The sequence below is a fragment of the Lycium ferocissimum genome, unplaced genomic scaffold (genome assembly GCF_029784015.1).
Source record: "Lycium ferocissimum isolate CSIRO_LF1 unplaced genomic scaffold, AGI_CSIRO_Lferr_CH_V1 ctg67, whole genome shotgun sequence".
Taxonomy (NCBI): Eukaryota; Viridiplantae; Streptophyta; class Magnoliopsida; order Solanales; family Solanaceae; genus Lycium; species Lycium ferocissimum.
In genome coordinates, this window is record NW_026726462.1 from 362,184 (window position 1) to 386,098 (window position 23,915).

General features: G+C 35.9%; 1 protein-coding gene across 3 annotated transcripts; it reads right to left on the reverse strand.

Annotated features, from left to right (window-relative positions):
• Positions 1-3,611: 3,611 nt before the first annotated feature.
• Positions 3,612-12,387, reverse strand: LOC132045449 (uncharacterized). Of its 3 annotated transcripts, XM_059436036.1 has the most exons (4): positions 12,172-12,387; positions 11,665-11,681; positions 4,441-4,515; positions 3,612-4,361 (listed from the first exon to the last, which is right to left on the reverse strand). In XM_059436036.1, the coding sequence occupies exons 1-4, from the start codon at positions 12,293-12,295 to the stop codon at positions 4,002-4,004; spliced, it is 576 nt and encodes a 191-aa protein (XP_059292019.1). In that variant the 5' UTR covers positions 12,296-12,387; the 3' UTR covers positions 3,612-4,001. The 3 variants fall into 3 exon arrangements, 2 of the variants coding, with proteins under 2 accessions (XP_059292019.1, XP_059292020.1); XR_009412415.1 differs by lacking the exon at positions 12,172-12,387 and having other exon boundaries at positions 4,441-4,526; positions 11,665-11,946; XM_059436037.1 differs by lacking the exon at positions 11,665-11,681.
• Between the last annotated feature and the right edge of the window lie 11,528 nt (positions 12,388-23,915).

A 23,915-nucleotide genomic window follows, 5' to 3' on the forward strand; every position in this document is an offset into this window, starting at 1 on the left:
ATTAACTTATAGTTTCAAGAAATATTTTGTTTTGGAAGCACTTTGTATGCAAAGACATATACCACATTACAATAATAGGAGCTTATTAGTATGATTTTTTTTTTTTTTTTTAAAGTTGATTGGATTATTATAACTTATCCCCGACTAAAAAGAATCGCCAAAGCCCTAGGCCAGCACATTGTACAAATTAATGGGTGGTAGCCCTCTTTCTCTTTCTTGTGATCAAATGCTCCTCACTTTATTCCTTTGACCAATATTGCAAATTACGTGATTCTCAATCCTCACAACTACCACACTCTATTAAGTCTATAATTGAAAAAAGAAAATAGAGCTTCCCTCACAAGCGGAGCTAATCTTGTTTGACGGAAGTCAATTGATAATCTTTCGTTGAAAAATAAACTGTGTATATTATGACATATTAGTTTACTCTTGTAGCGAGATCGACCACGCAGAACATCTCAGAGTAGTGTTGCAGACACTTCATGATCGTAAGTTATAAGCGAAATTTTCGGAGTGTATGACTTTTGGCTAAAATGGATAGCGTTTTTAGGCCATATGATTTTTGGAGAAGGTTAACTTATTTGGATATATATATATATACACACACACAATAGTTGAATCCCCTTGATATTGTATATATACTTTAATAAAAATTCTAGTTCCACAATTGCTCACCCTTATAAGTGAAAATAAAGGTCAATTTAGGTTGAGTCACGCATAATAAGTGAAAACACTATACAAAAAAAAAAAAGAAAAAAAAAAAAAAGAGTAAGTAGAGTGGTGAGTAAAAACTAAAACTAAAAATAATAAAAACCGGAAAGAAAACCTTCGGTAGGGTATCCCCCTTACGACTACTAATGAAGGTGCAGGATATTAATTCTGAAAAATAAGTCTTTATCTTCCTTAATTTCTCCCTGTTTTATGGATCTACCAAAAGGAAAAAAGAAACGATTTAGATCATTTCTTTCTCCACCTTTGCTTTCTCCACCCAATAATTTAACTTTTAAGACTTCGATCGTTGAACGTGAAAATCTTCTCGCACCCCCCCCCCCCCCCCCCCCCCCCCCCCCCCCCCACCCACCCACCCCCACACACACATATATATAAAGATGGCATTTAAATCTTTCGGAAACAGCTCATATTCATATATTCTTAACTTAAATAGTCATCATATTTAGGGGCGAAGGGAGATTGTTGGCCAAGGCTCACCTCTTAATTCACTAAATTTTTAATTTAAATTTGGTATTATTTTAAAAATTAATTAAATAAGTATATATTATTAATTTATATAGAACCTAATCATTTAAAAATATTTGAATTTAAAACCCATAAGCTTCAAATCATGATTCCGATACTGATATTCTTATTATAACATGACAAAGCACCTTTTGCTTTCTACATTTCCTCACTACGAGTGCGAGCCTTCTAAAAGACGTGATCTGTTAAATGAAAAATACTTATTCGTAGCTAGTGCATGCACTAAACATACATATAATTAAGTGTGTTATACGTGATTTTTACATAAAATTTATCACTTAACGATAGTCAAATAATATTTTTTAGTACCTCAATTTATCACTTAATGGCGTACTATAAATTAACTTAAGCATGCATTAAATTCGAGGAAGTCTTTTCCCTACTGCTTTGACGGCACTAGTTGAAGATATGTAGGCAAGGAAATCAATGAGAATTTTTTTTCTCTCACCAGGTTCAGGATCACGACAATATTCCCAATTTCCCATCACAAAATATATGGTGTATATGCCAAGTTGCCAACTCCAATTTATAGTTACTATAAGTATTATCATGTCATTGAGACTTGAGTTGTAATTGCTTCAAGTCAATGATTCTTTTCTCTTTCTTTGATAAGTTCTAGACAATAATATTTTGCCAGCTAGTAGCAGAAATAAGTGATGAAAAAGTTTCGTGTTCGTCTCATTTGATTAAGGGGAGGGCATATTTTGTTGACCCACTCTCCTGAATCTTTGAGCAAAATAAATGAAGCTACAAATAGGAGGAGCACGATTTGTAAGAATGACCTTCATGAAGGCTAGATTTTGAATTTTTGTGCTTAAAAAAATTGTAAAATTGATCGTTGCTTTAAAAAAAAAAAAGTTATTGATAAGTGCATAAATTAGTTTTATCCATGAGTCGGGAGTTTATGCATTTCAATAAGTCAGAGACAATGAACTTGCAATTAGTCACACATTCTGCCTCATAGTCATAGATAAAAGTTGCATGTGTTGCTCAACTGTTCAGAAGTTATGACTAACAGACAAGACTTGGTAGTCGAAACTATTCGTTCTACCTATCATATTAAATTGATAAGCGTTGGTTGCATTATTGAATTGTTCACAACTTTTTCCCTCCATTTATAAAGAGTCATTTTTATAATCCACAAAATATATTATACACTGTTTTAGTTGAAAATGCATGTCACATTACTAAATTATTGTTGAAAAATATAATTCAATTTCATCATGATTAATTTATTTAAAAAGTAAGTCGGTCAATACAAGTGAAAAATAATTCCCCAATAGATAACACATTATACTATCTTCATTCTCTATAGCATATGAAATTTCTCAAACTCTTATCTTATAGGCAAAATTGATTTATGCACACGTTACTTGCAACTACAATTTAGTAAAATTTACTTGTCATAGCTACTCCTAAGACTTAATTATGGATAGTAACTACTTTTTTAATATTTAAGTTTAGTAGTTATATTATTCAAAATTTACATTTCATAGCTACCACACCTTTTTTTAATTAAATGTGCTGCACCATAATCCCTAAGTTTTTTGCCATTTTAGCTTCACGCCCACCAAGTGTATTTTCAATGTATACAACCGTTTTCACACCTATTTTCAGTGTATTTTCAGTGTATACAACTGTGTTTTACTCAACAACGATTTTGTATTTCGTTGTATTTCGAAAACGCGAACATGACCAGACTCAACAGCGATTTTGTATTTCGTTGTATTTCGAAAACGCGAACATGACCAGACTCAACAGCGATTTTGTATTTCGTTGTATTTCGAAAACACGAAAATGACCAGACTCAACAGCGATTTTGTATTTCGCTGTATTTCGAAAACGCGAAAATGACCAGAAATACAACAAAAGCAGTTACGAATTGTAATTTTGCAACTTGTAGCTATAAATTGTTAGAACCTATTAAAAGGTAGCTATTTGTGTAAGTTTTACTAAAATTTATGCATGATTGACCCGGTCAGATATCAGCCCATTGAGGTTAAAGGCCTCCCCAAGCAAAGGGGCCGGATCAATACAGCTCTGGGCTATGCAAGAAGTTCACTAATAGCTTTTTGTAGGGCTTCTGTTTAAATCATACTCAGTATTTGTATTTTATTTTAAGTTTAGTTAGACGAAGCACACTTCAAACCAACTTGTTCTTGTCCTCCTTTTTCTTTTTCTTTTTAAACTTCATGAATGAACTTCAGTGCTGATCACTCAGGAATCCTCTATGTTTGCATTAGATAAAGGAGTGCTAACTCATCACCTCCCCTGCCCCATTGCAAATTTTCAAAAGATCATTTAAATCAACGGCCAAAAGAACGAACTATCAAACTAACAGCTAAGAAACTTGATAACCAAAACTTATCTTGAATTGCTGAAGTTCAAGCAGCAGCTACAAGCCTACAACTATTAAAAAACTACAAAATGTGTGTTCCATTTAACAGGGAAACATACCGACCACCAAATCCACCCCCGTCCCCTCCGCAACTCCCCATGAAATGCTAGCAAAGGGAAATTTTATAGTCATCCAAACAAGGTTATGAATCAACAGAGACATTGCCAGCTTGACCACTTGAAGCATGGGGATTGTTGTAATTCCCTCCAATAGTAACTCCTCTGCAGGGGCGGTCCTATGTGGTTTCAAGTGGGTTCATATGAACCCACTTCATTGAAAAATAATGTTGTATATACATGTATATTTAATCTGTTTTTAAAAGATATACATATATATACAGTGTTATTTATATATTCTTTATATATTGAACCCACTTGGTGAAAATTCTCGGTCCGCCACTGCCTCTGCTACCTCCTCTTCCCCTATAATTGTTATAATAGCTCTTCTGGTAGTAGTTATTAGATTGATCATAATATTGGTTGCGGCCACCTTTCTGGTAGGACCCGCCCCTACCACGCCCTCCACGGCTATCAGAATATCCCCTACGGCCTCCTCCTCCACTCCCATTGCGATTACCCCTGTAGTTTTGATTCTGATATGACCTCCAGGGCCCGGACTGTTGCTCCTTGATATTCGCATCCTTCAAATTATCATCACCTTCTGCTGCTTCAGCTGGTAGTTCAGAATGGTTTCCCCTCTGTTCCCCCTGCAACAAGTAATTCATGTCGAATAAGTCTATTGAATTAAAGCAAAGGAGGACAATCTGCCAGATATAAGATGCATACCCTCTGGATTTCTTTGACAGTACTAGCCTGGATTTCATTGGCATCATTTCCCTGAGAAATTGCGTGTTCTTCTTCCTGAATAAGATCTAATAAGATGTTGGATAAAGACAGGAAGGATGGATGAAGTACTTCCAAGTTCCAAACGATCAACAAAATCAGAAGAAAGGAATTACAAAAGCATCTATGCATAGTCATTTCCAAATTATGTCCCATACAATCAATCAAGCATCAATCCACATTTATGTGAAATGGAATCAATCAGTTAATAACTCCATGCCAGCATGTCTCAATGCGAAAACTTAAATCTACTTGAATATTTTTATGTGCAAAAAGGGTGTCGCTTAGCTTTTGAAGTAAACTTATGCACTGGCACTATATCCTTAAGCATCCCAAAAGTCTAGCCAACTATCTATACAAGTAGGCATGTCTTACCATAAAAAAGGTAGACATGTCTTGGAAAAAAAAAAAAAAACTGGAATGCTTCAGTAATAGAAAGATGAAAGGAAATGATTATCCAATAATCAAGGTCAATAAGTTTCTATCATGAAACTCACTAGTTCGTTCACTCACTAGTTCGTTCACGCACTGGATGTAGTTTGAGCTTCGGAATTTCCATACATGAAGCAGATGTGTGGCACGACAGCAAGATGCAGGTGAATATATTTTTAACAGGTTTTAAAGCAACTTTAGGTTAGACTTGTGACCCAACTCATGATCTTATCATGCATAGTTGCATGAATTAGGAATACCTAATTTTTTAATTTATTTCCTATCAGCTTCGTTTTTCAGATTACGTAAATATTAAAGATTTTTCAAGGAAAACCAAGAAAAGATAGTGTGCTAAAAGTGGGTTAGTAGTTAGTTTATTTACATTGTTACTCCTAGGCCGCAGTCATCGTTCAAGGTAATTAATAACAGGAAGATGCAGGCATTTAAACTGCATAAATTTTGTTGGGTGTTCTGGTACAAATTAAACTTCGCAGGATCTCTATTAGATGGACGATTCACATTAGGTACTGCATGTTGATTGGAGACAATCTAGAATCTTAGACGCATACGAAACAAAATGAGATTAGAGCAAGGGCCAAGACACATGTCACCTATGTAATTTAAGGCCTGAAGCAGCTTCTTCAACAACAGAAATTTGAAAGGACAAAAATGATGAAACAGATTTGTGGCAATCAAGTAGCACTACTACGTGTTGTTTGTCATATGCTCTAGAAAGAAAGAAGTACATAAAGATAGATGCTGACTTTATCAGGGAAAGATTGAGTTAGAATATAATTATATCCTAACAAAGTCACTTTTGATGCTCCAGGACCACATAAATTTTCAACAAGCTAAAAACATATTCTATGTTACCAAGTTGCCGTGTGATTTATAGGTCACGGGTTAGCCTGTAGAATCAGTCATTGACTCATATCTATTTAATACTTATTTGAAATTGATGTTCTCGATACTTATTCTTTTTCCCTTTTCCCGTATATAAACCATGTTATGACAGATAATTCAATATTAGAGATCAAGTGATCATATATTCTTTTTTTTTTCTCATCTTTCTATTTTATTTAAGCATATCCATATTGATTCCCACAAAAATATCCTAACCGATAGCCATTCAACTTTAAGTTTACCACAAAAAAGTGACTTTTTCACTTTTTGTTACATAAAAGTCATTTAACTTAAAGTTTATCACACAAAAAATACTTTTCTATTTTTTCTTATCTAAAGGTCGTCCAACTTAAGTTTGTCGCACAAAAATTACTTTTCTATTTTTGTTACAAAAAAAAGCCGGCTGACTTAAAGTTTATCACACAAAAATAATTTTTCTCTTTTTTGTTACATAAAAGTCATCCAACTTTGATCAAGTTAACTAAAAAGTAAATCTCACCTAAATTTTTATATTTTATATTGAAAATATGATACGACACCTCAAAATACTTGAATACAAAAGCAAATAAGAAATTTATTTTTTATCATAAATATTAATGGAGAGAACTACTTTATCAAATATGAATGCAGCCATTAGTAATGTTGTACTTAGTTATTTAGGAATTGAAAGTCCTAGATATTGTTTAAAACTTCAAAATTATAATTTTATCCAATATTGATTATATTTGTTGTCTTAAAATAACTACTTTACTTTAGTTTAATGAAATCTTATTTTATCTATAAAGACTAAATGAAAGAGGTATTGTAAAAATACCTAAGCCTATTAAAATATGATCTAGTTATTACCTAAGTTGGGGGTGAATTAAATGTGGAGTAGATGTTAAAAACATAAGTTGGGGGTGGTGGAGTTTGCTAGTGGAGATTCGAGGTGGTAGTTGCATATATAAAAAAAGAAAAAAAGAAGAAGAGAAAAATCAGAAAATTGTAACACAAAAATAAAATAAAATTGTAAGTTGGTTAGGAATAAAACCACATCGAGGTCGAAAACTTGAAAGAAAATAAAGGGGTTGGAAAGAAAAGAGGTGAATTAAGGTGAAGAGATGTTGTAGTGTTCAAGGAGAGTGAGTCACTAATATCCAAAAAGTATCCTACCTGTCCCTAAGCCTACATTACAAGCCAAAACAATTCCTAATGTGATCACAACTGAACGAGCCTAGGATGAAAACGTAGAAAATAAGGGCGAGCCTATGGTATTTGCATGTGTAGATATGAACTTCTTTGTGAGTGCGAGTGTTTTCTCTTCTCATTCGTCTTCGTCCCATTCTTGTGGTATGTATGTGTGTTGGGACATTCTTTGGTCTATGTGAGGGCATAAGGATGAGACTTGAGCAAAATAAAGTGACCGCCTAAAGTAGCGTTTGTGTGCATCATAATATGTTCGATAATGTAATGTCATGCATTGAAGCTTCATTGTTATTCATAGCGTTCTTGAGTTGTGTATATTGTTTTGAAAATAGAAAATTGGGGTGGTCCTTGGAAGAAAAACGTGCATGCCGGTAGTTGAGAGTCAAAACCAATGTAGACATTATTACTCTGTGATATCTAGTTGGTAGATTGAGTCGTTGGGTTGTATGGCTTGCTTGAGGACAAGCAAAGACTTTAAGTTGGGGGTGTTGATGTGCCCGGAAATTATAGCACATCTAAGGCCTTTTTACGAGAAGTTTTACTTGTTTTTAAGCAAGTTAGTGTCTATTTAATGTGTCTTTAGTGCTTTTCAGGTAATGGAACAGATTTAGAATGAAAACAGTTAAAGTGCAGAAGTTGACCGTAAAGTCAATATTCAGACAGTATTCTCAAATACGGGCCGTATTTCATGGGCATATTTAAAGATAAGAAGAACCAGAAAGGCATGCTAAGCAGATGGTGAAATACGAACAACTTTTACGGACCGTATTCCGCTTTATGGTCCGTATTTCAAAGCGTACTTAATCATTTAGAGACTTGGCAGAAAGTCGAAGTTTTGCAAGTTGAAAGACGATCATGCAGAAGACGGACCGTAAATAAAAATACGGTCCGTATTTCAGGAGGTTGCAGTTGCTTATGTCTTGAAGGAAACCCTGGACGTAAACTGGTTTATGGTTCGTATTGTGAAATACGGATCGTATTTTATATCGCCGGGGACCAAAGTGTAAATCTGTAACTTTTACGTTTTCAGAACCTATAAATAGCCATTGTAGGGTTTTAATTGTGGGCAGTTGATATTTTTTTGTCTCTTGACTTAGAACAACAAATACTCTCTAGTTTTTGAAGATTCAAACATCAATTCAAGTATTATCAATTCATCTTTTCTTCCAAAGTAAGCAATTATGAATTCTTCAATCTCTTATTTCTTATTCTTTGTCATGAGTAGCTAAATACCCTTACTAGGGTTGTGAACCCAATGATGGGTGCTTTGTGATTGGGTTTGGTGATTGATATACAAATAATGGATTGTTAGGGTTTATTTATTCTTCATTCTTCATTCATAATTAATGGTTGCAAACATTGATTAAAGCCATAAACCTTGATTTATTTGGAAAAATAATTAGGGTTAGTAAGAATAAATAACAAAGACTCAAAGCTTTAACCTTTGTTTAATAAATTCACTTAGGAATAAGAAGAATTTACTTGGCATAGTTAGCCGTTCTTCATATCACTTTCTTATATTTGGGAAAATCATAGAAAGAAATAATCTTTATTTATTGGGAAATAGTAGAGATTCACATAAAGGTTAAGTGCATTCATATAGCAATCCATTAGAAGTATATCAAGATCAATACCCATGATCATACACTTTATCTAACGGGGACACAACCTTGGTTTCTTTTACCATAAATTACAATCCAAAGCAATTAGTTAGCTATTAGTCATAAACAACCCACTTTTACAAACATTATCGGATTAAGACATTAGACCTAAAGCATTCTACGAGTTTAGTAACCTTTTCACATCATATTCCCTGTGCGATTCGACCCCAACCCAGTTGGGTTACTATATTTGACATCGTCCGCTTTACGCTAATTAAAGGTGTAATTTGAGCGTATCACCCTTTTATTCCTGATACCACACAAGATCCAAGGGGTTTCCAGGAACCCCAGGCATGGTAGACACCAGGGAAGGTTTAACCTTCATCCCCAAGTGCCTCTCCACTTATGTGTTAGGCTCATAGTAGTATGGGAGATGAAGTGTATATAGAATGGTGACAACAAACAACTCCCTAATCAATATATCTAAGTATATATTTAACAGATTTGGCTACCTTATTATTAACATCAGTATCCTACTAAATTCAATCATGACTAATGAAATGCTTAAGTAATCTATTTATACAGTCAAGACAAAACAAGGGATGAACCATAGTTTCATAGATACAGAATCAGTATCTAACCTATTCATAGCATCAACACTTAATCAATTCAAGAACGCATTCTCCAAACAAGTAACACAAGACATGAATTTAAGTAATGAGTGACTAGCCTCCAAAGAGGAATAGTTAATAGCCATTAGGTGTCACACACAAATTATCAAATAAGCAACAGTTTCTAGAACTTGTTTATCTCCCAAAGAAGCCAAATTTTAAAACCAACCATCATTTAACAATATGAGAAAGGAATAGAACTGCTTCATTCACTTAACAGACCTTAATGTACTCAAGTGAACTGCTCAAATATTTGCTGTAGTTATCTTTATGGTGAATTAGCAAAGCACAGTTTAAAACCAATATTTTATGAAGGACAAGTTCTTATTTTTACCTTAGAGAATAAGTGAAAACTATTTAAGCCGAACAAAGTGATTAAGCCAAAGATTCCTAGCAAATTATTATTCACTTAAGTTAAACTGACTTATACATCCACACAGCAAATGAGTCTTACAAAAAAAAAAAAAAAAAAAGAGGTTTGACAGTTCTTAAATGACTCAAAATGTTCCAGTTTCAAAATCCAATAGTACCAACTACAAATTAAGCACTTCGGCCAAACAGAGACTCCTAACACAAAAGAGCAACTAGGGATCCAATAGGAAAATTCAAAATCCAAACAGATCATAATTCAGCCAAAGGTGTTTAACTCCTCTTTAACAAGAAAAATGCAAACCATGCACAAGATCCAAACAAAGAAACTGACCCAGTAAGTTAAGCCTGAGTGCTTCACTCTTATATAGTGTCTCAAATAAAAGGAAGAGTAAAATGGACTTGGTTTTAAACAAATCTATTTATTAGTCTTTGAAAAACCTTTTTGAAAACAGAACTTAATCAAAAAAGCAGGAAATATTGCATATTCATTTAGCTTCAAATTGTTGGTCTAGAATAGGGCTATCACATTATAATAAATCTTACAGATTAGGGCATTCCAACAAAAGCAAGGACCAAGGCTCAACAACTTATATGGATTCAAAAGAGACAAAGATAGACCCAACAGATGTGCATAGACTAAATTGTAATAATCTTGACATGTATCATGGAAAGGGACACAACAAACAACCATGAATGCCTACCAACACAAGTTCACAAGTGGACTTATGCAAAGCATAAAGCTAAACTCAAACAAGGAAGATGGTGACTATACATGGCCTAAACTAAACCAAACATTAAAACATACCAGTTCTCAACATGACAAGGACTCCAAAACATTAATTGAATCTCTTTAAAACCAAACAAGTATTGAGACAGGGTGATGAACTTTCCAAACATGTTGTGACCAAACACTCTTAAACTATCAAAAGTTAAATTTACCTATTATGCCTTATCCTAACCACTTAGCCAAGTAGTAATCTCCATTTTTATTCAAATATTATGTGGCAGTATTAATCTCCTTCTTTTAAGTGAATGACTTGTAATCAAATGCACCCCAGAGTCACAAAAACTTCCATCATGCCACTCACCCATAATAGGAGATGATATGTATAGACTAAAGGGCCTAATGGTACTCCTCAGATTTACTTAGATTCAGATTAGCATGCCTTTTTAGGCTCATAAGTTAATAAGTGACTAGGATCCAATATTACAAAAAAAAAAAAAAAAAAAAAACACTCTTAAACACTTAACAGTTATATTAAAAGCAAATAGAATTCACAGACCAAGATACTAATAGGACAATCATGTCACATTACTTCATCCAAAATGTAGATGACTCAAACATAGTCAAGTATCCCAGATTCCATGAATGATTCACACTTAGAGCAGACCTATTTCCATAAGATAGACAAGAGAGCTATAAACCAAGTCATTACCTTTTGAATACAGGGGCATACTAATTAGCTAGCATGGTCATCATCCAAACACATATACCTAGTGAACTTATACCAATATATGAACAAGAGACAAGGCAAGTGAAAACATGGTTAAATAGACCCTAAGCTTTATCACATATGACTGATCAAGGTTAAACTAATATAACTAAGCTAAGAGTTTCCAGATTAAAAAGATTCATAACTAATTAATTTTTGAACACATAGTTCATTCTTCAAACTATCATAAACCAGAAAGAGCATGGCTTAACAAGAAAACTCAAACCACTGATCATGAAGAAATTAAACACATATTTACATGATTAACAGGTTACTCACCTAAACTAGTTCATAACTAATCGAATGACACACAAGTGAGTTCTTAAAGTCTATATAATTAATCTTCTAAATGAACACAAGACTAAACAACTATAGAATTACACAAGCAAGATTAAAATAAAAACCCAGCATCCTAAGACTGAAACATCACAAATAGCCACAAACATCAAGCAGCAGTAGAATACATAAATGACTGGAATGGACTAAAAATAATTAAGGAAAGAAAATCACCTCTTTGATGCGCAGCCCTGGTCGAGTATTGAATTTGGAAAAGCTTATACTCCTTTCACCTTACACTCAGCCACAGAATAAAGAAAAGAGACTTAAAATTTTAATTTATGACTCGAAATCAAAGTTTCAAAGCAAAAATTGCCAAAACTAGAGAGAATCGAGTTCTTTTAGTGAATATGTGTATATTCCTTCCCAAAAGTCTCTTCTTTTTTTGCAAAGTTGGGATTCTAAATAGAACCCCCTAATCTTAAAACCCTAAGTTCCAAAAGATGTGGGACTTTTGAAATTTCTCAATAGCATGGCATCATAAACAATATCAACGGCTAAGAAAAATCAAATGAATAGATAAAGGGTTAGATTTAACCCAAAATGAGTCGATCTTCTCGGTTCTCCATGAACCAATAGCAACCAATGATTCAAATTCACAAACAACCAAAAAATAATTAAGGATTCGCAAAGTATTACCGTTGAATCGTCTAAAATGCAAAGAAAAGTAGTGAGATACACCGTGTTTGGACAGTATTTGATAAGCGAAGTGTAAAACATTAAATGCGTTGCTCAATATGGTCACACGAGACCTGGTAAAAGCATGGTACACCTGCAAACTTTCTGGAAATGGCAAGGATAACATAGGAGTGGGTCCACCGCCCCATGGCAGCGCTAGGGTTTCCCAAGGAAAGAGGAAAAGGGGAAGGACGGGGACTGTTTGGACGAGGAAAATGAAAAGAGAAGGGGCTTTGCCCCTTTTTAGTTAGACGTTGGGCCGGGTCTGGCCCTTGTTGGGTTGGACTCGGTCCATACAATAATAATAAAATAAAAAAAACTGAGGCCCGCTTATAAGCATATATACGTGCGATATACTCAAATGTATATCACCATATATATATGTATATCGGGAAAAGTTTTCCAATTAATAAATGGCTAAAAATTTAAAAAGGGTTAATTACTAAAGCATTTCAATTATAGCCAAAATAATAATAAAAAACTAATTAATCAATTAATTTAAAACACGGCCAATTTTATAATATAAACCGAGTTTGCAAACATGGCCTTTAATTGAACCAAATCATGAGATTGATTATTTCAAATATGACCTTAATTTGACTCATGAATTAATTATTTCAATTGTAGTCGCAACTAAACTCTTAATAAGAAGATTCATAAATATAACCATAATTAATTATTTAAACCAATTATAATTAGTTTGCGAATTGTCAATACAATTTGATTATGCAGAAATTAAAGTTGGGGAGAAAAAATGATTATTTATTTTAATTAATCAATTTCCTTGAATTAAATGGGTTAAATATTTGCCGATTAATTTCTGATAATTTGAACAATTAAATAAATAGTTATTTTACACTATTTCCTGGTTGAATTTAGTAAAATGTATCATAATTGTTGTAAAGTAATTTCCAAATGGTTTATTATAGAAATTATTTTACCAAACAATAAGGGTAACATATTATCGCTTAGTTTATAAAATCATTCGATTTTCTAAATATATATATATATATATATATATATATATATATATATATATATATATATATATATATACCTCATTTAATATTCAAGTACTTTGAGTCATTTCATAAATTATGGGAGGTCAAAAATTGGGTGTCAACACATAAAGTACAACCTTACCATGCTGTATTAAGACACATCCGAGACCAACTCCCGAAGCATCACAATATACAATGAACCCTTATGTTCCCTCTAGCAGCGTCAAAACTAGCGCAGAAGTTAACCTCTTCTTCAACTCTTCAAAACTTTTCTCACATGCATCTGACCACTGAAACTTGACCTTTTTCTGAGTTAACTTAGTCAATGGGGTTGAAATAGAGAAAAATCCCTCCACAAAACATCTATAATAGCCTGCCAGACCCAAGAAACTTCTTATATCGGATACTCAGGTGGGTCTGGGCCAATTCCTAATGGCATCAATTTTCTGAGAATCAACCTTCACACCTTCACTTGAAATTACATGGCCTAGAAATGCTATTGACTTAAGCCAAAATTCACACTTTGAAAATTTACCGTAAAGCTCACGATCCTGAAGTTTCCTCAACACTATTCTGAGATGTTCTGCATGTTCTACCTCACTACGGGAATACACCAAAATATCATCAATGAAGACAATGACGAATAGATCAAGATAAGGCTTGAAGACTCTATTCATAAGGTCCATGAAAGCAGCTGGCGCATTTGTCAACCTAAATGACATGACAAGAAATTCAAAGTGACCATAACGGGTTCTGAAAGCGGTCTTAGGAATATCAACTTCCTTAACCTTTAACTGATGGTATCCTGATCTGAGTTCAATCTTAGAATAACACTGGGCACCCTAAAGTTGGTCAAACAAATCATCTATTCTGGGAAGAGGGTATCTGTTCTTAATGGTGACCCTGTTCAACTGAAAGTAATCAATGTACATGTGTAAAGAACCATCTTTCTTTCGAATAAACAAGACTGGCATACCCCAAGGTGAGACACCTGGCCTAATAAATCTTTTGTCAAGAAGATCTTTGAACTGGGCTTTTAACTCAGCTGGAGCCATTCTGTATGGCGAAATAGATATTGGCTCAGTGTTGGGAAGTAGGTCAATTCCAAAGTCTATCTCTCTGTCGGGAGAAACTTCGGGAAGATCTTCTGGAAAGACTTCTAGAAACTCATTAACAACTGGTACAGACTGGAGAGTTGGGATTTGGGTATCTGAATCCCTAAATCAGACTAAGTGATAGATATACCCTTTGGAAATAATCTTTCTAGCTTTAAGCTAGTAAATAAATCTACCGCTAGGTACTACTGAATTACCCTTCCACTCTATGACTGGTTCATTAGGAAATTCAAATCTTACTGTTTTGGTTCTACAACCCGCTGTGGCATAACATGAAACTAACCAATCTATACCGATGATCACTTCAAAGTCTACCATCTCTAATTCTGCTAAATCGGATATAGTTCTGCAGTGATAGACTAAAACTGGGCAACCCCTATAAATACGTCTAGCTATGACTGATTTCCCAATCGGTGTGGACACTTCATAGGGTTCATGTAAATTTTCTAGTTTTATCCCAAATTTCTTAGCAATAAATAGGGAAGATAGGGTGGATCCTGAGACCATAAGGGCATAAACGTCAAAAGTGAAGACTGTTAGTGTACCTGTGACAACATCTGCACATGCTTCTATATCCTAACGAGCTGCTAAAGCATACAAGCGATTTTGATCTCCGCCTGTATTACCAGACTTAGCTTCACCATGCCCTAACTAGGCTTGAGAATTTCAATGAGTCGCTGAATTTGTCGACTGAGCCACATTATCTCCGGCACCTTGTCTGGCTCATGGATAATCTCTCTGAAAATAACCCCTCCGGCCACACCCATAACAAATATCCATAACCATATAACACTCCCCTGGGTGTCTCTTGCTACACTTGCTTCAGACCGGATTAGTATAAGTGTGTTGACCCACACTAGCCTGAGAGTAGGAACCTGCTGGCGTGAAACTCTGTCTCTTCAGGAACCTGCTGGCCAGAAACTCTGTCTCTTCTGATTATTCCTGAACTTTAGGGCTGGGGCACTGGCAGCCGATAAAACGGGTCTTGATGACCTATTCTTAAAGAATTTGCTACCCCTACATCCCCCATGACTGAAGTTACCTGCAGACTTAGCTCTTTTGTTGAATTTTTTGTCCTTTTCTTTTTGGAGTGCTTCTTCTTCCTTCATTCGGTCCTCATTACCCTAAACAAAGGCAACCATCTTGGTGATGGTCGTTTTTCTATTCTGAGCAACAATATTTGCATCGCTATACACGTTGGGTATAAGGCCCAACACAAATCATCTAACTCTGGCCCTCATATTGGGAACCATGTGAGGAGCATGTCTGGCCAAGGAAACAAACTTGAGATAATATTCATTGACGCTCATGTTGTTCTGCCTAATCTTATCAAATTCAAAAGCCTTTGCCTCCCTGACCTCAATTGGCTGAAAGTGGTCAATGAAAGCATCTGTATACTCATCCTAAGTTACTGGAGGCACATTTTCCCCACGGGACTGCTCTCATGACTCATACCAAATGTGAGCAACATTCGACAATTGATACACTGCCAACTTTACTGCCTCTGTCTCGGTAGCATGCATAACCCGAAACACTTTCTGAAGTCCATTAATAAAGTTTTGTGGATCTTGCTCCTTGTTAGACCCTGTGAACACCGGAGGCTTTAGGTTCAAGAATTCCTTGGTCCTTGAACTGTTCGATCCACCACTAGTACTAGCGCTAGGAGCCCTTTCCTGGCGTTGGGCTTGATTAGCAACAATCTGGGTGAGCAGTTAGATAGTTCCCCTGATTTCTACGTTTGAAGCATTGGGCTGCGGAGTAGTGATGGGACGGACCTCCGCAGGCCTTTCTGTAGCTGGGGTTTCAGCATCTAATGCATCCCTTTGAGTCTGAGTCTCCACTTCTGGAGTAACATTAGCGGTATCCCTTTGACTGGTAGTTGTAGTCCTCTTGGTGTACTTTCTTTTCGCAGGCATTGTCTGAACTATGTAATATGCACGAGTTAGAAGAATTTCTGAAGGCATATCTCTAACTGCATGAACTAGAGTATGAAAGAAGTGAGACAATCCTAGATGTCTTGGTGGTCAGCTGTTTATATGTGTGGGCGCAACACACATGTAAAAGTGACATCACTGGACACGGTTTCATAGATTACCTAAGATAGTTGAACCTAAGCTCTGATACCAAGCTTTGTCACACCCTGAACCATGGCATGGGCGTAACACGACACTCGGTGCCTGACTGCATGTGACTGAGCGAACCACATGGCTTGCTGACTCAACATAGGAATGGATTGATGCGGAATAAACCATAAGCATGCATACTTTAAGTAAAGCATGGGACCATAATCATAAGTCTGAAAATATCATGATATCATAATACGGAATAATCTGGGAATAATGTAACAAGAACTGAGCCAATGCTTGCTATACGACTCTATATATCTGACATAACATAACTGTCTAGTCTATGAAACCTCTGACATGAGTCTAACTGCTAAACTGTTTACCGGGACAAGGCCCCCGGCATACCTTAACTACATAACTGGAATAACATAAATAAAGATAATACCTCGAATAGAATAGGGCTCACCAAAAGTTGATACGAGCAAGTCCTAACATGCTGATCCGTCATCCCGCAAATCTGCATCGTGAAATGCAAGCCCCCGGGTAAATAAAGGGAATGTCAGTACACTTGAATTGTACTGGTATGTAAAACAACTGAATGAAAACAAGCATGACACATAAAAAATTAGAACTGAAACTGTAAGTTGAGCATGAACATGAATATCATCTGACATGAATATGTATAACATGAAGTTTGTAAAGATATATGTGGGAAAGCATTAGTATAACCGACATGTAACATCATGTAAGCACGTGGCATCTGATCTTTGCCCGATCACCATCCCGTACCTTGTCGGGGTATAAGACATAAACATGACATGAATGGATCCAATAACCCGCAAAGGGTAAACATGAAGGAATCGTCCTAACTGGGCGGAGCGATCCTTATCCTACGCTGGCATATGTAGTTTAATGTATTAACCTTCTCGGTAATCTATGCAACTCCCAAAACATGAACATGGATATATTTGGCTTAGTAGCCCATGAATTATATAGTCCTAATTGTAAACATGATTCGTGATTATAATATAACATAAAGATAGATACATAGTATGACTTGTATGAGAATATGGAAGCATGTAGAATTTCATGAAAATAGACATAATAGCTCATATCTTGCATTTAAGAACCCATGGAATGCAAAGCATGGGTTTTCATGGATTACAGATAGATTCTCAATAACTAAAATGGAGTATCAAGAACACAATAACGAAGTAATCATACAAACATAGTATATCATGGTACATGTACTTAGGGTTACCATGAACATGTCTAGAACCCTAGTTTTGATGAACTTTCATACAATCATGGAAGAACGTAGCGTGGGAAAGAAAAATGATGTTCTCACACGTAGATAGAAACCCTATATACCTGTAACGCTCCAAAACTTGTAAAAAGGTCTGAACTTGAAGGAGAAATCCAAAAGCTTTAGTCTTGAATCTTTTAGATGGGTTTTCTTGAAAAACCCTATGCTAGAACAATGAATTCACATTTAATATTCATGAATATACGTTGGAATTCACTTGGGATCATTAGAATAGACTTACCTTGATTTATTCTAATGGTAGGGAGAGAAGAACGTCGTGCTAGGGCTTTGGGCTATGGAAAGTGGGATTAAAAACTGAACCCATGTATTTATATTATTTACTGCAGCGGGAAATTATGGGCACATTGTATGGCCCGTATAATATTGTACGTCCCATACAATATGGGCGTACCTTGTATGCCATTTTCCAGAGTCAATGATTTTTGGCACTCGAGGTACGGGACAAAAGTACATCCCGTACATCTAGCCCGTACCTGGAATTATCAAATTCCAGTGGTTTCTAATTTTTCTTCTTGAGGTACGTCCAACAAGTACATCCCGTACTTTTTGACGTAAGTCGTAATTTTACCGTTCCAAGTTGATTTCCAATCCCAACACTTCCCATCTTGATTTCTAAATCTCGGATCATGAATGTAGCTTAGTTAGGAGGTACGAGGTGTTACAGCCTTTTTGGCTGATGAAAACATATTTAACTTCAAATAAGATCATGTTTTGATTAATTTTAGTTGACCAGTTTTTAATGAACCTTGGAACATGCTATAATTTTTTTTTGATTCTATAGAGTTTGAACCAAAAATAAAGTTAAGGACATACTAATTACATCTTTCCTATTTTTCCCTCATGAAAAAATGAAAAAAAAGATTGATTTTATCATTTTACAAAGAAATAAAGAGATTAGGGTGGAAGTCACTAAAAACAAATAGGATAGGGTTCAAATCGCAAAAGAGAACATACGTTAAGAGTGCAAAAATGCCATGAATTCCAAACAATCTAATAGGCATTTTAATTTTTAGGAGGACACTTTTATTATTGTATTAATTGGTATTCCTAATAAACAATCATGTTTGTCAAACCATTTGTTAATAAACAGGCTTATTTACCGAATCATCTCTAGCAAGATACCCTTGTTTGTTTATCACTAGCCCTACCTTCAACATTCCTTTCCTTGTGGTTAAGGTAACGATATCGGGAGAGCAAATACAAATACCATAGGGACATATTTGATGTGATCCTCTCGGGCAATAAATATCACAATCTAATGTAGTACGACACTTCCGAACTTGTCCCAACACCTTAAGAGATGGTGAACCTAAGATTGAATTAAACTTAATAAATGTTAATTACATAATGAATTTAAGTTATATGCACTTACAATATAAAAGGATATTTACGCAAGTAGGTCAATTATAAGGTAATTATATATAAACTCCTCAAAAAGATTTAATTAATAACCACGTAAAGATGGTAGTTAACATGTTATCTCAGGTTAAAAACACTGGTAATGTAAAAAAATTATGTTGCCAGTGAATATAACATAAACCCTTAAGAAAAATTAATGTTCAGTCTACGATTCAAAAAATATCTAACTTGTAGCTTCTTTCATGTGTCAATTGATTATATCGGCATTCATAGGCCTCTTCTTATAGGAGGATGAACAACATAAGGTGGTGGGGTGCAACAACAATATTTTAATAATGTGTGTAAAAATAATTCATGGTGTGCACTCCAAACTCGATAACTCTAAATTTAAAAAGTTTTAGCTTCTATTACTATTAGACAAGATGATGATTTTTTAATTAAATAACCCTTAAAGTGAACAAGTATTTTAGACATTGAAATGGTAGAGCAGGAAAATAAAAAGAAGTCTTTCCTGAGAAAATAAGCAAAAAAGTGAGGAAAACCATAATGATTGGTGATTTGTCCATCTTATGAAGCTTGTTTTAACAAAGAAAAGATGCCGCACAAAGATATTATGCGAGTACATGTATATATATACACACTCAATCATTTTGATCTTCATTAATTGCTTACCTTAATAGTACATACAACAATAACAACCCAGTGTAATTCCACAAAGTGGGCTCTGGGGAGGGTAGGATGCACGCAGACCTTACCTCAACCTTTTTGGGGGTAAAGAGGTTGTTTCCGATAGACCCTCGGCTAAAAAAGAAACATAGTCAATGCAGAATTGCAAGAAAAATAGGCTAGCAAAATATCAAGATAGAAAAATAAATGGAGCAACACATAGTAATACACACATAAGGGTAATACTCTACGCGATACCTAGATATTACTACTAAGAAAAGGTAAGAAAGGAGATGGAAAGTATAGCCCCCACCTTTCGCACACACAACACGACAAAACTCAACTACCTACTAAGCTTCTATCCTAATCTTCGATCTCCAAATCTTGCTATCTAAGGTCATGTCCTCAGTAAGCTGAAACGATGCCATGTCCTGTTTTATCACCTCCCCACAGTTCTTCTTCGACCTACCTCTACCTCTCCTAACTTCTGTGACTCCCAATATCTCATACCTCCTAACTGGTGCATCCTTACTCCTCCTCTTCACATGCCTGAATCATCTCAGTCTTGCTTCTCTCATCTTGTCCACCACGGAGGCCACTTTGACCTTATCCCGTATAACTTCATTTTTAATCATATATCTCCTAGTATGACCACACATCCATCTGAGCATCCTCATCCCCGCTACTTTCATCTTTTGAATGTGAGCGCTCTTGACTTGCCAGCATTCTGCCCCATACAATAATGCTAGTCTAACCACCACTTTATAGAACCTACCTTTCAGCTTGGGCGACACCTTCTTATAGTAAAGCACTCTGAAGGCGAGCCTCCATTTCATCATCCTGCTCCAATGCGGTGTGCAACATCATTGCCAATCTCCCTGTCCCCCTGTATTACGGACCCAAGATACTTGAAGCTTCCTCTTTTAGGTATAGCTTATACCTCGATCTTCACTTCCACATATGTCTCCTACGTCACGTCACTGAACTTACACTCCATGTATTCCGTCCTAGTCCTGCTTAACCTAAAACCTTTAGATACTAAGGTCATTCTCCAAACTTTCAGCATACCATTAACTCCACTACGCGTTTCATCAATTAAAATTATGTCCTCTGCAAACAACATACTCCACGACACGTCCTCTTGAATATGTCGCGTCCATTCGTCAATCGCTAAGGTAAATAGAAATAGGCTATGGGTTGATCCCTGGTGCAACCCCTAGTGCAACCCCATCACGACCGAAAAGTGTTCTGAGTTACCTCTCACTGTCCTAACCCGGGTCTTGGCACCCTCGTACATGTCCTTAATTGCCCTGATGTAGGCTGCAGACACACCTCTAGACTCCAAGCATCTCCAAAGGACCTCCCGACGGACTTTATCATATGCCTTCTGTGGGTCAATGAACACCATGTGTAAGTTTCTCTTTTTATCCCTATAATGCTCAACCAATCTCCTGACAAGATGAATAGCTTTTGTAGTCGATCGCCCCAGCATGAATTCGAGTTGGTTCCCGAATATCGATATATCCTTCCTCCTCCTTATCTCGACCACCCACTCCAAGATTTTCATAGTGTGGCTTAGCAGCTTGATCCCCTTATAGTTATTGAATCTTAATAGTACACAGTAAGTAATAAAGACAGTTAGCCAATATCTTTAGAAGGTGGTGTAGTCATTTAAATTTTAAGGGATTTAAATCCATAAATTAATTGGACTATATTAAATATAAGAAAATAGTCTGAATAATGTCATCCAGTTTTAAAAGCTCTGGGCTAGTCCATTTAATTAGGCTCCAAATGATGAGCCCACTTTAATAGCCCAAGGTCCGAGCCCATCTCAAAATCCAGGCCCATGCCACGTGTCAAATGAGGTGGCAATCCAAGTCAAATTAATGAGTCAATGAAATCATGCCAAGTGTACGGATGACATGTTCTGGCTAATAAATTGAAGCTTGTCACCGGATGAATGTGATTAATTAGTTCAAACCGACCAATCAAATCACAGAGCTACACCTCCCCAAAAACTATAAGTAGGGGTCCTCATAACTCACAAGGGAGGAATTAAGAACAAGAAGATAGAAGAGAGCTCATGGATCAAATACCACGTATTTCTGTATAAGCTACAATCTCCAGCAATCAAGTTCAAGTCCAAGTTGAAGATTAAGAATGAAGACAAATATCAAGGCGTTCAAGATTAAGTTACTTGTTCGTGTAAATAATCCAAGTCCAAATTCAAAGACGAAGATTCAAGATCAAGCTACTCAGGCCCTTAAATCTAAATCAAATTCAAGTTCAACCTAGTTTATGTTATTGTTAGAGAATCAGAGAATTATATAGAGATTGTAACACTCAACATTGTAACACTCAACATTCTTAAAATCAAATACTACATTTTGTTACTCAATTTTCCTGTCTTGATTATTTATTTTTCTTGACTCGAAAATATGTTGGTTACAAATTTTGGCACACCCAATGGGACAATATCTACCTCTTATCTGTTTACATTAATCATCAAATTTCAAGAACACTGAAATGGCATCCAAGAAGATCAACTCCAAATCCATTGCTGCTAAGGCTACTGATTCCAAGTTTTCCTCTGAGGTGGAGAACATACTAGATACTAGTATGGGGAGTTTGGGACCCATCACCACCAACAAGGTGAACTTGCTAGGACAACAAGCATCTCAATTGTCATCTGCATCAGTTTATGTCTTTGAACTTCAATCCTCAAAGGGGGCAAGAGTCTTTCCGAATGGATTGAAAGAAGGAGAGAATATCGCTGATATCATTGAAAAGATGTTGGCTCAGCTTAGCCCACTTCAAGCTAAGAATCTCATCATCCAAAATGATGATGATGCCTTGATCACCAGATCTGCCCCAATCACTCCACGCAATCTTTTCTGCTCAAAATTTCAGTTTGAGAAAAAATCCATGTTTTGCTCAATCATCTACAATAGCCATCCAAGCAATGATGACTAACACCTTAACTGTTGAAGAACAACTTGCGAGCTTGCCGAAGGGGATTGGTGACTTGAAAAAATATGTGCAAGACCAAGATAATCGAATCGTCAAGTTGACAGATAGATTGGACAGTATGATGGAGGGGGATTCGATTCATGCACCTGGAAAGCATCCTATGGCATAAGAAAAAGGAGATCCGTCTACAAAGCAAGTGCATGTTGCTGAAGAACTACAAGTATCCTCTGAAGGATTAATTCTAATTCATCAATTGAAGGACTTTATTATTGGAACCACTGAAGACAAGTATTATGTTGCTGCCAAGTCTTCTGTTACATACGCTAAACCATACACTGCAAGGGTGGATGGTTTTAAAATGCCTACGGGTTATCAACCTCCGAAATTTCAAAAATTTGATGGAAAAGAAAATCTGAAGCAACATGTTGCACACTTCGTTGAAATTTGCAATATTGCCGGAACCTATGAGGACTATGTTGCTCAACAGTTTCTGCACTCCTTGTAAGGGAATGCCTTTGACTGGTATACAGATCTTGAGGTCGGTACTATTGATAGCTGGGAGAAACTTGAACATGAATTTCTCAACCGCTTCTATAGCACAAGGCGTACCGTAAGCATGGTTGAACTTATAAATATGAGTCAATGGAAGGATGATCCCGTCATTGATTTCATCAGTTGATGGAGGAATGCAAGCCTGAATTGCAAAGATAGACTTAGTGAGGCTTCCAAAATAAAAATGTGTATCCAAGGAATGCACTGGGGACTTCTTTATATCCTACAAGAAATCAAGCCCAAGTCCCTTGCAGAATTGACTACTCGTGCTCACGATATTGAGTTAAGCGTGTCCTCAAACAGAAACCAAGGGTCATCTGTTTATGAGCCTCGCAACGGGAAATACAATCTAGAAGTGAAGAGAGGGGGCAAGTTTGTGCCAAAGTCTGAGAGCAAAGAGTCAATGAATGTTAACGCCTCACCATTAAAAGGTCAGCACAAAGCTAAGCAAGAAGGAAAGTGTGAAGACTATGTCTTTTCAAAATAATGTCGACAGAAAGCTAACTTTAAAGGAAATGCAAGTGAAAGAGTATCCATTCCTAGACTTAGATGTTCCGGCAATATTTGAAGAACTTCTTGCATTGAAACTTATTGAGTTACCCGAAATGAAGCGGCCGGATGAAGCTGGGAGGACTAATGATCCAAATTACTGCAAGTACCATCGGTTGATGGGTCACCCTATTAAAAAGTG

Bases quoted from the DNA above. Each gene is read 5' to 3' on its own strand.
- LOC132045449 (XM_059436036.1), bottom strand. From the start codon at position 12,295: ATGTTATCCTTGCCATTTCCAGAAAGTTTGCAGGTGTACCATGCTTTT. The intron at 4,362-4,440 runs GTATGCATCTTA...TACTTGTTGCAG, and splicing joins CTGTCAAAGAAATCCAGAGG to GGGGAACAGAGGGGAAACCA.